General features: G+C 40.0%; 1 protein-coding gene across 1 annotated transcript; it reads right to left on the bottom strand.

Annotated features, from left to right (window-relative positions):
* Positions 1-1,132: 1,132 nt before the first annotated feature.
* Positions 1,133-16,074, bottom strand: LOC131929461 (uncharacterized; the record flags this gene model as incomplete). Its single annotated transcript, XM_059285689.1, has 13 exons — positions 1,133-1,287; positions 5,630-5,747; positions 6,612-6,800; positions 7,205-7,405; positions 8,454-8,590; positions 9,223-9,394; positions 9,956-10,158; positions 10,535-10,651; positions 11,458-11,717; positions 13,233-13,352; positions 13,828-13,993; positions 15,337-15,463; positions 15,848-16,074. Coding segments are annotated over 13 exons (2,192 nt in total), but the record flags the coding sequence as incomplete, so codon positions are not given.
* Positions 16,075-16,363: the final 289 nt, after the last annotated feature.

Here is a 16,363-nt window from a genome sequence, read left to right as displayed (position 1 = left end):
AGACGCGGCCTTCGGGAAAGAAAAACAAAAAGCAAAAAAAAAAAAAATTGGTTCAAGTTATTTTTGAATTATGTAAATTGTTTTTATTTGCTTAATTAAGAAATCAAGAACACACTCTTATGACGTCATTTGTTCTAGAATAACAACATCCTCGTTTCTATGCATAGCGTATGTTGAGATGAAGAGTGTTGTTCTAGAATGATGCAGATTATTTGAATTCAGACATTGAGGAAATAATCCTGACATTAAAAATTTTAAGGGAAAAGGCTTTCATATTCACAAATTACATAAAATCAAAATTTAAAAAATGCACTAAAAATTTAATGAATTGACTTTTCAATTTTCACCACTGAGCGCCAGTATTTTATTTTTAGCCAATTTGTTTTTTTTTTGTTTTTTTTTTTGTTTTACTTTTTAACACATTTTTTTAGTGACTGTGTCTATCTAATTTGATTAAAAATTAGACATTCTTGCATTGTCATCCAAGTTTATCACTATGCCAAATTTCAGCTCAACCGGACAGTGGGAAGGGGGGTTAAACTAAAATTCCAGGGTTTGCGGGCCACAAACAAACTGAATAAGCTAGATAAAAACCTTCTTAAAAAGTAGACAAGTGTGAAGGTAGCGAAGAAGGCCAAAGCCCTATATGGGCTGTAGAGCTTCATTGATGGAAGAATGGAAAACATGACACCTAGTCAACAACCAGACATAGCACACATATGTATTGCATATATCTATAAACTCATACAACACATATACAGCCTGTTATATAAGCTACATAGTAAACGCATATGAAAAACCATTCTACAAAAACAGTAACAGCACTTAATCAAGAAGCCATAAAAGCTATGCTATGGCTAGTAACTAAGCTTCACATGACATAAATAACATTGTCGTAAATAATAATAAACATCGATTCTAGACCAATGTACAAAAAGGCTTTCTAAATATTATCAGTAGAAATAATCACATAAAAAAAAACATTCAAAAAAGCAAAATTTAAAACTTTCATAACTTTAATAAAATTTTAAACTTTAGTTTTTAAAATCTCCAAAAATACAGAAATAGCTATACATAACACAAAAAGAAACGGATACATTTTGGGATAAGCATCTCTAGGTTCTGAACTCACCGATTAAATATTCCCGCCTTTTTCTTTTCATATTCCAGTTCCACAAAGGATCCCTCGAACCATTCCTTGCCGTCTGCGTGCCAGTACTCAAAGCCCAGACGACATTTGCAAGAGTAGGCGCCACGTACGAAGGGGAAGCCACTCAGAGGGGCACACTGAGGTCATAAACATACAGACATATTAAGTCAAACAGAAACACTAATATACACAGTAAGTCATACAACAACATAAACATACACAGTAAGTAATACAGCAACATAAACATACACAGTAAGTCATATAGCAACATTGACATACACAATATGTCATACCGTAAGATAAACATACAATTATGCCATACCGTAACATAAACATACACAGTATGTCATAGCGTTACATACATAAACATACACAGTATGTCTATACCGTAACACACGGGTTCCCAACCTGGGGGTCGCGACCCCCCTGGGGGTCGCGAAGGTCTTTCTGGGGGGTCGCCAACTGGTATACTAAACCTTAGTAATTTGAAACAAAACATAAATATTTAGAAGATTTTTTAAAATTCGGCTTCATTAACATCACTGGAAATGTAATAGAGAAGAAACAAAGCGCACTGTACAAAGTTGTTCTCAGTCACGAATCTATGAAATCTTCAAAACTAAAACTCCATTTGAGACGAGTCATTCGGAACACACCAAAAACATATGGAGTTCTTTCGTCGGCAAGAAGCTAGTTGCAAACGCCAGAGACTTGATCGAACTGGCAGTTTTCACCAACATTAGTGCAAGCATCAAATGAAGTCGCGATAGAAAATGCCAAGCAAAAAAAAAACAATAAGGGAAAATCTCATCAAACGCTGCATGTACGTAAATGTTAAATAACACATTTTTATCGAAATTAAGCTTTCACCATTGTTTGCTTTTCAAGTTGATAAATCAACAGACGTGAGTTCGTGTTCGCAGTTGCTGGTCTATGTCTATATTCATGCGGATGATAGCAAAGAAGAGTTGCTCTTTTGTGAAGATAGCATGGAGAAAATAAATACCATTTTTGAAACGGGATGATTAAAATGGGTTAGAACGGCTATGTGGGTTTGTACGGATGGTGCGCCATCTATGTTTAGCTCAAAATCGGGCTTTCAGAAAGCAGAAAAGATTTAGCTCCCTAACCACTGCCCTAACCAATCGACACCAATAGTCCATTGCTAGTATAAGTCGTAAATTATATAAAATCTGGAGCCTTCAAAGAACTGTGCAAAAACATTGATATAGATCACGAGGTTCTGCTCTTCTACACTGCAGTACGCTGGCTGTCAAACGAAATCTGAAATCAAATTGTTCTTGGAAGTGCAAAGGAAACAAGACTTTTTGGTATACTTAAAACGACATAGAGTGATTGGAGAGAGTTTCATACCTAGCAGATGTGTTCGAACATCAAGATAAGCTTAACCTGAAGCTTTAGGGAAAATGAACGAATATTATAACTTTCCATGATAATCTCGGGGCATTTTTATCAAAGCTGTAAAATCGGTAAAGAAAATAAATCTTGGAAATATTGTAAATTTGAGAAACTCTGCGGTGTGGTAGATGAATCTGAATGTGAGATAATTAAAATTTTGAAAGAAGCGATTTCTGGGCATCTTGAATCTCTTGAAAACGAACTGCATCGCTATTTCTCTGAGCTGAAAAAAGAAGAATCTACATTGACGCATTACCCATTCTCTTCTTCCCTTGATGTTGCCAGCATTCCCGATGAATTACAAGATTATTATTATCTGATTTACAGAATGATTCCGCGTAAAATGAAAAACTGTATACACAATTTCGGTGTAGTATTCACCATTCATACCCAAACGTAAAATTGATTGACTTTTCGAGAATATATTTTCAACCCTATTCTTTGATTAAAAACAAAATTAAGATAATTATAATGACATAGGTTGGCGTTAACAAAAATGGTTGTTAATTAAAAACTTAACCACGAAGGTTTAGTGAATAGTATGCAATTTTACTCATGCTTTTAAAATAGTTATCAAGAGTAGTTCATATTGAAAGTCTAATAGAAAATCTTATTTTAGTGCTTATTAATTTTCATACTAATTTTGGCTTTTTAATTCTATGGGGGTCGCGGGTCACTTAATTTTTATAAAAGGGGGTCGCCACTAGAAAAAGGTTGGGAACCACTGCCGTAACATAAACATACATAGTGAGTGGTATTCAGCGATTCACATGGAGCAACACTACAACATTTACATTCACATTAACTCACATAATAACATATACACATAAAGTGATGCATATAGCCACATCATAAATGTAACAAATATATATATATATATATATATATATATATATATATATATATATATATATATATATATATATATATATATATATATATATATATTCATAAAAATACATTTTGTTTTTAAGGAATCACTGTATTTACAACTGATAAATATTTTTTATTAAACTGCATAAATGACAATTTAAAAACAAAAATCTTCAATAGACCTGTTAACTTTTTTAAATCGCAAATTTAGTTCATATCCATCAATAACCCCCCCCCCCCCTCTTTCCTCGTCACACAGAAACACCAAAAAAGAAGCTATAATTTCTTCTATTAATATTTCAGGTTCATTATATTTTTGAGTCTCTTTGTCCCCATTCCACCCCAAGCAAACTTTTCACCATGAATATTGCGTTTGAATTACGTTCCTTTACAATATTTAAAAATCAAGAGCAAGGGAGACAATAAATTGTAAACACTTCAGCAAATAAATCATGAATTAAAAATTCTTTCATATTTAGTTAATTCTTGTATTTATTTCAGTATTTTAACAACGAAAAAAGTTTACGTAAAGAATGTGTTCAAGGTAAATTGTATTTTAAAAGCAATTATTGATTTTGATAGTTAAGTTGAACAAAGTAACAATAACTTTTATTTTATTCTATTCCATACACATGCAATTATTGTCTATTTACTCTATTCACTCTTGTCAGTCTCAGACATTGTATTCGACATGTTTTAAAATAAACTGGGAGTGATCTCCCCTAAACAATCTCGAATATTCTTATACTAGGCATGCTGCCCAGCTTTGCTTAGGCTTTCGAAAACATTGAGAATTTGAATGCTTAATTAATTCGCCCGAGGGTCGGTCTACGACCTCAGGAGTTATGAAGAGGTTCCTCCGTGGACATTTTTTTTCGATTTATAGCTCATATAAGGCGCCGGTCAGTCGAGGTCAGTTTTGACCCCCTCATCGTAGACCTTTAGGCCAACCGGCACCGGCCCCCGTGTTCTGTCGCCCCAAGGCAAGATCCTGCCAAATTTGAAGCGCCTGCGGCGCCGGGAAGTGCCCTATCGGGCACCCGACAACTTGGTTGCCTTGGTGCGACAGAACACGGGGGCCGGTGCCGGTTGGCCTAAAGGTCTACGATGAGGGGGTCAAAACAGACCTCGACTGACCGGCGCCTTATATGAGCTATAAATCGAAAAAAAATTGTCCACGTAGGAACCTCTTCATAACTCCTGAGGTCGTAGACCGACCCTCGGGCGAATTAATTAAGCATTCAAATTCTCAATGTTTTTGAAAGCCTAAGCGAAGCTGGGCAGCATGCCTAGTTCTATTATAAAAAGTTTAAGTAATTAAAAATGGATTACAAATATTGTCTTTATCCTGAGTTGCCATCCCTAGTAGTTTTGATTAGAATATTCAAGAAAGTTTTATTTTATTTTGATTTGTAGCTAAATATACGCAGTTAAATCTCGAAATTAAAACTTATAAACACCTTCTATATATGATTAAATTTCTATGGGTTGCATGGGTATCATATTGTAGACAGCTTTCTGGAGGTGCACGATTGCGTAATAAGTCGTCCTTATGTATTAGACACAACTTCAGAGACTAAGTGTTTAGCTATTCCAGAACCTCCCACAACACCATCCCCTCCCTCTACCAACAACAACTATCCATTCTTTCCTTATAAAGCGACCTCGAAAATGTTCATCATAAAAACATAACATTAAGTACTCTACGGCATATTTCTAAGATATCCCAACCCAGACCCCCCCCCCTCCCAAAAATGAAGTCACACCTCATCTTACAACCCCCCTCAAAATTGCAGTAGAATTTTTCTTAAAACATCGATATTTTTCCAAAATCTTGTCTGAACTCTGTTAAAATAGAGTATTGTAATCAATTCCTATTGCAATTTATTAAAAAACGCGAAATAACGTCTAAAATTTGTTTTCTTATATTGCTATTTTATAATGCAAAAGTGTGACGTCACACCATCTGAACCCCCCCCCCCCACATCCCCCTCATCACACACCGTCACAAGATTACGGACCCCCCCTCCCCCTACGAATGTGACGTCATTTATGGACGACCCATAAAACCCTTTCCCACCTTGTCCGGTATCTACATGAAATCAATGACACGACGACCCACCTACCCACCCACCTACCTACCTACCCACCCACCTACCTACCTACCTGTTTCCTTAAAAAACTGACCTGGGTAGAGAAGTAATCACATCGCGCCGTGTTTTTAAAGGCGTTGGCCACATAAAACGGCTGTGGACACTGGTTGATTTCTAGAAGATTTAATGGCACTTCCACTGTGGTCACGCCGCTGTAATCATCATACATGTCAGTCAACACAGAGCGATGCTAGTAGGTTGCCATGTAAGCTGGCTTAAACGTATATCTCTATAATATATATATAGTCGAGGGGACATCAGAAGATTTGGTACTTTGGTACAAACGTTTGATTGTATTGTATTCTTTTAATTGTAGAACAGCTCTAGTTTTTAGTATTTAAACTCTAGCCTCTGAGACCTAAAACATGTAGTTGAACTCTAACCAAAACACGTTAGACATCAACCAAAACTCTACCCTATAAAACAAACCTAAAATGTCTAGCTAAACTCTAGCCTATAAAAAAACTTAAAAGGTCTATCTAAACCTAAGCCTTTAAAACCTAAAACATCTAAAACTGTAGCCTATAAAAACTAAAACATCTACCTAAACTCTAGCCTAAAAAAACCCTAAAACATCAACCTAAATTTAAGCCTATAAAACCGAAAACATGCACCTAAACTAGCCTATAAAACCTAAAACATCAACCTAAACTAGCCTATAAAAACTAAAACATCTACCTAAATTTTAGCCTTTAATACCTAAAACATCTACCTAAACTCTATCCTATAAAATCTAAAACATCTACTTAAACTATCCTATAAAAACTAAAACATTTACCTAAACTCTAGCCTATAAAACCTAAAACATCTACCTAAACTCTAGCCTATAAAACATAAAACATCTACCTAAACTCTAGCCTATAAAACATAAAACATCTACCTAAACTTTAGCCTATAAAACCTAAAATATCAACCTAAACTCTAGCCTATAAAACCTAAAACATCAACCTAAACTCTAGCCTATAAAACCTAAAATATCAACCTAAACTCTAGCCTATAACACAGAAAACATCTACCTAAACTCGAGTTTGGACCCGACAGAGTCGAGCCCAAAGAACGGACTGACGTAGGTGATGACCCAGGCGTCGACCCGCCCGTCACACCGGAAGTGGGGTCTGGTCCAGTGGCCCAGCTCATAGGGCGCGGCTCTGTACGTCAGGGGGAAGTTCTCGTGGCGCTTGGAACTGGTTCCCTGGGGGTTCGCCCTGGTGTGAGTTTAATTTTTGGTAAGTTTTATATAATTTTCTATATAAATTTTTATATTATGTTGCAAGTAAAAAAAATGAATTGCGGTCTCAATAAATGACCAACTAATATGCACAATGTGTAGTCTAAACTACTAGTCCTTGCTTATAATCTAGTCCCAAATGACACCTCTGATGGTCTCGTCAAGTGCTCGCATATCTCATAAAGCCCCGCCTACCTGACATTAGGTCTCACATAGCCCCACCTACCTGACACAAGTTCTCACATAGCCCCTCCTACCTGACATAATGTCTCACATAGCCCCGCCTATCTGACATAAGGTCTCACATAGCCCCGCCTACCTGACATAAGGTCTCATATAGCCCCTCCTACCTGACATAATGTCTCATATAGCCCCGCCTACCTGACATAAGGTCTCATCTTGTACGTGACCAGACCAGCGACATTGGTCAAAAATCTGGACTTGGCCGTGAGGAACCAGTCCTGGTCCAGGTAGGGGGAGGCAAGTCCTGCCGTGTCCAGGGCGTAGACTGACCCCTGCCTCCTGTAGGCCCAGGGTCCGAACATCTCCAGGGTTCTGCCGTCTCGGTCAACAAACCCGTCCCTGTGGAAAGTCAAGCAAGAGATCCATGAACTCAACAGCTAACGTGACTCGTCTGCTTTGGATCAGGACTAGGGACTTTTGGTTTTCGAAACAATGAACCCACAGTCCCCAGTCAACAATAAAGTCCCCACCCCCACCCCATCCCCACTCACCTGTTGAAGAAGACACCTGCCGCCAGAAGTCTAAAGTTCCCCCCCCCCCGTCACTCACCTGTTAAAGAAGACACATGCCGCCAGAAGTCTACCCCCCCCCCCAACTCACCTGTTAAAGAAGACACCTGCCGCCAGAAGTCTAAAGTCCCCCCCCCCCCCCCCCACTCACCTGTTAAAGAAGACACCTGCCGCCAGAAGTCTACCCCCCCCCCACTCACCTGTTAAAGAAGACACCTGCCGCCAGAAGTCTACCCCCCCCCAACTCACCTGTTAAAGAAGACACCTGCCGCCAGAAGTCTAAAGTTCCCCCCCCCCACTCACCTGTTGAAGAAGACACCTGCCGCCAGAAGTCTAAAGTCCCCCCCCCCCACTCACCTGTTAAAGAAGACACCTGCCGCCAGAAGTCTACCCCCCCCCCAACTCACCTGTTAAAGAAGACACCTGCCGCCAGAAGTCTAAAGTTCCCCCCCCCACTCACCTGTTGAAGAAGACACCTGCCGCCAGAAGTCTAAAGTCCCCCCCCCCCACTCACCTGTTAAAGAAGACACCTGCCGCCAGAAGTCTAAAGTCCCCCCCCCCCCACTCACCTGTTAAAGAAGACACCTGCCGCCAGAAGTCTAAAGTTCCCCCTTCCCACCCACCCACCCAGTCCCACCCACCCCACTCCCCCACTCACCTGTTAAAGAAGACACCTGCCGCCAGAAGTCTACCCCCCCACTCACCTGTTAAAGAAGACACCTGCCGCCAGAAGTCTAAAGTTCCCCCCCCCCCCCCACTCACTTGTTAAAGAAGACACCTGCCGCCAGAAGTCTAAAGTTCCCCCCCCCCCACTCACCTGTTAAAGAAGACACCTGCCGCCAGAAGTCTCAAGTTCCCCCCCCCCCCCCCCCACTCACCTGTTAAAGAAGACACCTGCCGCCAGAATCCTAAAGTTCCCCATGACGTTGGCCACGACCTCCCCAAACAGGTGGTCATCGTGCACACGAGGTCCAGCACCTCCCGAGTTGCCGCCCTTGATCGAGGCAAACGGTTGCTGGGGAGAAAAAAATCAGCCTGTTCAATTATCGCGTTCAGTCAGGTGTAATTTCTGATGTTGGCGCTGACTCGATTTACGAGAAATTTGATTTCTCGCGATGATGTTAAGACGTGAAGTGGGGGGAAATCCATCGGTGGCAGTGGATATAGTACAGTAATCCATTGTCAGAAGTGATAACAATATTTATTATTTTTGTGGCGTTACTAGGTCGGGTGTCACCCGGTGCAACAACTGAGGATCTCATCCCCTCCTTCAATAATTTTGCATTTGTAATTTGGTGTCACCCCTCTCCCCCTACTATTTTAATATTACATTTAAAAAAATTGTTTTGACTATAAATTTACCATTTTTTCGAATCGGTGTCACCCCGATTATTGGTATCACTCAGTGTTGATCGTACACCTCGCCCTAGCCTTGTGACGCTATTGACTAGTTAAACATAAGATTTAACAAACAACACAACTTAGTGGAGACTTATGGGATGGAAACGCAAAAAAAAACCAACTTTGGAAATTATAACATACGGTTTAATAATGTGATCTTTACAAATTAATTAATTTTTTTAGATTAACATTTTTGAATTAAACGTATTTCAAGGTTTTCAAAAGAGGACCACGTGATCAACTCACCTGGAGGTAGAGCGACAGGAAGTGTGAGAGTCTCAAGGCCGTCCTGCCCTCGGCCTCGAACTGCTGCTGGGCTCCGTAGGTGACGTCACCAGGCAGGTAGAGCTGATGGTTCGGCACGTGCCGGCAGTTGGATGACGTCACCGATTGGATCTGACGGAACAGCCTCAACATCCTGGGTCAATGACACAAGAAGGTCATGTTTGTCACATCTGTCACGCTTGTCACTTCGTCACGTCTGCCAGGTTTGTCACGTCGATAACGTTTGTTACATATGTCGCGCTTGTCACTTCACGCTATCCATACCTGTCACTTTTGTCACATCAAATCTCTAAATGACCCACAAACTGACCCGTGTCTCAAGTAACCAACTAACCCACAAAGTGACCCACGTAACAAATCACCGACTAGCCTTCAAATTGACCCGTGTCTCAAATCACTAAATGACACACAAAGTGATCATGGTAACGAATACAGAGCTGACCCACGTAACAAATCACCGACTGACCAACAAAGTGACCCAGGTAAGGAATGCACGGCTGACCCACCAAATGACCCACCAAACGACCCACGTAACAAATCACTAAATGACACACAAAGTGACCCATGTAACGAATACACGGCTGACCCACCAACTGACCCACGTAACAAATCACCGACTGACCCACAAAGTGACCCACGTAACAAATCACCGACTGACCCACCAAATGACCCACGTAACAAACTCACGGCTGACCTGTTGTACGAGCCCTCATCAAACACCGACGCACGTTTCCTGCGCGCGTGCTGACCTTGAACCTGCTGCCAGTACCGCTGCTCATGCCGTTGACGTAACCACGTGACTCTGTCAGCCAACATTTTGAGACACCCTGTAACATTGCCAGGATTCCCTGACTCCCGGAGATTCCTTTTAAAAGTTCTGTACTTGCTGACATCTCTCTGTAGAGAGGCAAATGCTTTAATGACAATGTATTGGTCAATAGGGGAAAATAACAACTCTTTTACGTTAAGTAAACAACTAAGAAAAGCTATAATTTTTTTTTAAATAGCAGAAAAATTATAATAATTCCTAACGAAACAAAACAGTGTCTGCTCAAAAAATTCTTTAAAGAACTAAAAATAAATCTAGTTACGATAAAGCGATGCGATTTTTATCAAAGAAATTGTCCTTCTGATGATAAAATTAAAGCGAATGGAATCATTTGTGTTTCTTTTGAACATGAGTTTTTAAAACAAATGTCTCTCTCTTGTTGAAGACAAATTTGTAAACCTTCTGTAGACATTCACCATCGTGATTTTGTCGTGTTAATCTTACCTGATATTCTCTCTCTAAATCCACGTCGACATTATTTTTCTGGATGTAATTATCCACTGTGTGGATACACGAATCTCTATCGGGACAAGTCGTTGACTGATTTATGTGACGTTTTCCCTGAGGGGAAAAAATATTGTTTACTAGCTAAAATAAACGAGAACAAGTTATATGAACATGATGTAACAATTTTCTAAAACGTTATGATTGCAGTTCAATATTTCAGGAATAAGGTCCAAAACCAAACGTATGAAGTGGTTGTAAAAAAGTAATTTTTTTGGCAAGAAATTATTCATGTATTGCATGATGTTTGTGCTGGCAATGTGAACTAATTTGGTATTTTTATTCCTATGTTGTTGTATCTTAATTCTTATATACTACCCAAAAGCTGGCGCTTAGGATGTAAAAAAATAAAAAAAAAAACTTCAGCAAAATATGTAAGTTTTTGTTTATCGAACCGTTATCAACACTTTCACAATACATACACACACGCACGTCTTCGCAAAATAAAATGCCCCCATCTCCTCCACAACACACACACACACACAATTACATGGCTACCCTCCTCCACAACACACACGTCTTTACAAAATAAAATTCCACCTTCCTCCACAATTCACACATATATATATACACACACACATAATATAATACCCCCTCCACGACACACTACTTCACAAAGTAATATTCTCATCCACAAAACATGGGTAAAAGTCACATGTCCTTTAAAATACACCCTTCCTTTTCCTGATGTTATATATTTCTCCAGTCCCTCCCCCATTCCCAAATCCCAAGTACTATCAAATTGCAAAACAGCTGCTCATTTAACCTAAAACTAGTATGATAATAACTACCTACGAAAGGATAACAAACGTTTAAATTAACCTCAACCTTAACTGATACTATCGGCATCCACTGGAAGGTACCTGAAAGTCACGCAGACGATCCACCAATCGCATGATCTCATAAACGCTGTACCCACTTCCACCTCCCTCCATCCCCGCGGTGCTTGATGTCCTACGGCGCATCTGCTCCAGTAACATGACATTCAACTTTTCATTCCAGGCCTGAACGTCGTGCACTGAGATTCTGCTGTGGGTGTCTAGCGGTGTGTTGGGGAGTGTGGGGGCCTCATAGACGGGAGTCCTGTTGCTTGTCTTGTGTTGATTAAAGTCTTGGCTTGCGGCTGTGTTTGTGGAGAGATGAATTTTAGAAAAAAAAATGTTTTAGCATTAAGTAATCCGAGCCTAATGAGATTGTATCGTTTTTAACATTTGGAGTGTGATGGGGGGGGGGAGACGGAGGCGGAGTAGGGGGGGAGGGTAATGTGTGGTTGAAAGAGATCAAGGCCTTGAGGTTTGATGTTTGATTCCAGTTCGTTACCTGAGAATTGTTGTTCGTCTAAAAGACGCATTCAAACCTTGGATTTCTAGAATGAAGATAACAGCAAGAGTGTGTATGCAATTACACGAATGAATTATCTCAGTCTTAATTTGAAACCGGCAAGAAAAAGGTAGAATTAAAAAAGAAACACTATAAAGAGCTTACACAAAACAAACACAAGCTTTTGAGTATCGTAGTCTTGGTATTAAGGTAGGTTATATTGTACGGTAAAGGCAAGGGATTGTCTTGTTTTTTAAATTTTAAACGCTCTTACCCACACATAAATAAATAAACCGGGAGTGATCTCCCCTAAACTTTCTCGAATATTCTTATATAACTTGAAATATAGACATGATTTTTAATTACTTAAACTTTTAAAAATAGAATAAAATCTCATAGAAAAAAGAATTGCGCACCAAGCAAACGCCAAAACAAAATGTGCATAATAGTGCGCAATATTATTAGTACTAAATAAATTTACATGCGTTTTTTGAGAAATCGAAAATAGCGTAAATTAGTACTTCCGGTCAACGGAAATTACTCACAATTTTTAAGAAGTTGGAGAATTAGATCTTTTACTTACATGTGAAATTTCATTTATCTATGTGAAATAGTACTCAAGTTATAGGCTTTTGAAAAATTCAAAGTAGAAAAAGTACCTTTTCCGGTTATCGGAAATCGCTCAAAAGTTGATCAGGATCTACGATTTTGATGAAATACTTATATATAAAATTTCATCAACCTAGCTGTTACGGTACTCAAGTTATCGTGTTTACACACAGAAACACACACAGACACACACACACACAGACACACAGACATACGGACAAGATTGCAAAATTATGTTTTTCCGTATCAGTGAGGTGTAAAACGTCGAGATTTGCAAAAAAATTTTTTGCACGATTACAATACTTTCTCTATAGGCCTACTTCGAATATACGAGAAAGTGAAAAGACAAGCATACCAAGTTAGAAGTAGTTAAGTCTTACGCGAGAGAAAAAAAAAGGCTAAGATTGTATGAATACAGTTTGCAGTTTTGTTTATGACAGGCTAGTCGGGCGTTAGAACACACATCAGCTAACCCAAATATCTTGACCAATTCGAATCCCGGACTCATTGATGAGGCAACTTAGCTCTATTGAGTACCCCTCATAGCATAAGTGGATTGGCTGACTATAATGAAGTTACAGGTAAATGTTTACTTCAACTGTTTTTGTGATCTTCAGGTCTGAAGAAGATCTTCAGTTATGTAACTTTGTTACACCGTGATTTATTTTATTACAGTAGCTGTTGTTTTACAATCCGTATAAGTTTTTACCTGTACTGCTGATCCATGTTTTGACACGTGCCAGGTGAGCTTGTAGAGTGTTAGTGATGTCACTTCCGCCTTGTAGCTTGATGCTGGGCAGCTGGTCAACGACTGGCATAACTTGAAGAACTGGGATGGTAAAAACAAATTATTTTTGTGTGTGTGAGGTATTGATTGTAAAACAGGTAAAACTTTTGTGAGGCATTGTGAAAACCTTTCAAAGAAAGACTTATATTGAACATCAGGTGGTCTGAAAAAATTACAAATGCCGAACTGTTGGGATAAACTGGACAGGACCCTATTGGGAAAGAAATACAAAAACGCAAATGGGGATGGATGGGACACACCCTGCGAAAACAAACTAGCAACATCAATAGGGGAGCTATTAGATTGGAATCCCTATGAAATTGAACTAGGGAGATCAAAACAAACGTGGAAAAGATCAGTTGTAAGTGAAGCAGAAGAAGCCGGAATGTTGTGGGCCCAACTTGAAGGAATCGCCCATAACCGTGTCGATGGAGAGGTTTGGTTGCGTCACTATCCTCTACAAGGTGCAAATAGGAATGACGATGATGATAATGATGAACAAAGAAAGACAACTCACGTTGGTTCTTTAAGCACGTGAATCCCTGTGTGTACTCATCCTCCGTGGCCTGCTCGATGTCCACCCCCCGGTACGGTGCGTCATGCCACCACGGCCAGCGCGTGCCAGGCTTACACACGCACGTGTAACTCCCGCGCTTTAACCCAAACCCGGCCACGTGTTTACACTGGGGAGACAAGGTTAGAGTTAAAACTTCACTAGTTAAGAGTTAAACCTAAACGGTGTATATCAATGCACTATATCGTCATTGTTGAAACATCTCAATCTCTCGCTTCAAGCAATTCCAGGATAATGTTAATTAAACAAGGCTTTTATGGAACAGTCGTTGTTACAAGTAATCACATACCTTAGCATAATAACAAAAGACATTTTAATTTACATATCTTTACGTATTAATATATATATATATATATATATATATATATATATATATATATATATATATATATATATATATATATATATATATATATATGTATGTATATCTTACTCTACGAATGTACAGTATGAAAAGTATTTTTGATTTACACATCCCTAGATTAAGAATACGCTGCTGTTTTTAACACTTAAGTATATAATTTGTCGGTCACTCTATTCCTTTTATAAATTATGCGCATGAAAGAAATCGCATTCCTCCCACCACCCCCATCCACTAGATACAACCTTGGATATCCGTTTGCTATATTATGTGGACGTGAGACTTGCAGGACATCATGTCATCCACATTTTGATATGATTCAAGGAACCGCAAGTCAGGGATTAACAAAAAACTATTGATAAGGAAATAATGATGCTAATGATATTAAAAATGCTTTATAAACTAGAATATCGACTCTTTAACCGTTTTAAATTGCTATATCCTTTTACAGCTGGTTACCACATTTCCACTTGTAATGAAGCCCATATCTCATCATTTTGGGCCCCATCATTTTGGGCCCCATCATTTTGGGCCCCATCATTTTGGGCCCCATATCCCAATAATTGTGGGCCACCTACCCCATCATGTTGGGCCCCATACCCCATAATGTTGGGCCTCATACCCCATCATTTTGAGCCCCTTACCCCATCATTTTGGGCCCCATACCCCATCAGCTTGGGCCCCTCACCCCATCATTTTGGGCCCCATACCCCATCATTTTGGGCCCCTTACCCAATCATTTTGGGCCCCATACCCCATCAGTTTGGGCCCCTTACCCCATCATTTTGGGCCCCATACCCCATCATTTTGGGCCCCTTACCCAATCATTTTGGGCCCCATACCCCATCAGTTTGGGCCCCTTACCCCAACCTTTTGGGCCCCATACCCCATCATTTTGGGCCCCTTACCCCATCATTTTGGGCCCCATACCCCATCAGTTTGGGCCCCATATCCCATCATTTTGGGCCCTTTACACTATCATTTTGGGCCCCGTACCCCATCATTTTGGGCCCAATATCACATACTATGCCCATGCCTACTCCTCAACCCCGTGTGAAATCCAGTTTACCTAGAGGTAACCTTGACCTTACCGATGTGGTCGGCTTGCACCTGTCTATCCCAGCCAGGTAACTGGGTCCTGGGTTGCCGGGGCTGAGTCCGCACGGGTTGAAATCAATTTTGTTGAGATCGATGTCCATCACAATCAGGCCGATGAACCTGCCGTACAATATTGTACATGAGAGCTACCTCCTCTTGTCAAGCCAACATTTAGCTTGTTGATGTTAAAAACGTCAGGGGCTTACATTTTTTTGGTAACAAATTAGTAACAGTTTTGTGAGCATTATGGTGGAAGGTTTGTTGGTTCTTCTCAGTAAGGATACCACACTATCCCATCATTTACTGAGGTACCAGATGAACTCTACTTCATCTACCCATGGACCACCATGTCCGAAAGGGTAAAAAAAAATTAAGAAGTCACTTGTAAGTTCATTCATACTGATATATAAAACTGCGTCAGTTAAAATATGTTGTATGTGAAAGTTTTGTTAAATAACGTAGTAAAACCATACATAGAGTTCGAGGGAGGAGGGAGGATGGTACCTCGGTCTCCGCATGTGGGTGAAGTTCGAATATCGAGGCATGAAGTCCACCACAGGCGAGACGGCACTGACCACCCACTTGTTGGCACCGCCGCAGTCAAAGTAGGGCGGGGTGAACTGGACGGGGAACATCTGGGGGTCAACGTCTGAGGCACCGGGGGATGCCGGCCCGAAGAACGAGAAACTCTGGAAGTCTGGAGTGGTGAAATGACCTGTAGACGACACGGGCTGAGTGTTTTAGTTTGTTGGGGTTGTTTTTTTTTTTAAACTTTGACAAGTGAGTGTCTACGTAAAAAGAAACAAGTGTTGTCATTTACTGGAGATTGTATGGCTTGTAGTGGATTAGGTGGCCATACAGGCGCAGATGATATAGGTCAAAGGGTGGGGATGGGGGATTGATGTACATGAACTATTAACCTTTATATCCCTACTCTTATTCTTCTTCGTTCTTAGTAGTTAAATTGGTGGGGATTTTTCTAACACAATTTCCTATTTACATATCAGCATACTATGGGAC

This window comes from Physella acuta, unplaced genomic scaffold, assembly GCF_028476545.2.
Source record: "Physella acuta isolate Inbredline_101_S28 unplaced genomic scaffold, ASM2847654v3 ptg001632l, whole genome shotgun sequence".
NCBI lineage: Eukaryota > Metazoa > Mollusca > Gastropoda > Physidae > Physella > Physella acuta.
The sequence above is the reverse complement of the archived record's forward strand: the minus strand, read 5'-3'. Positions and strand labels throughout refer to the sequence as shown.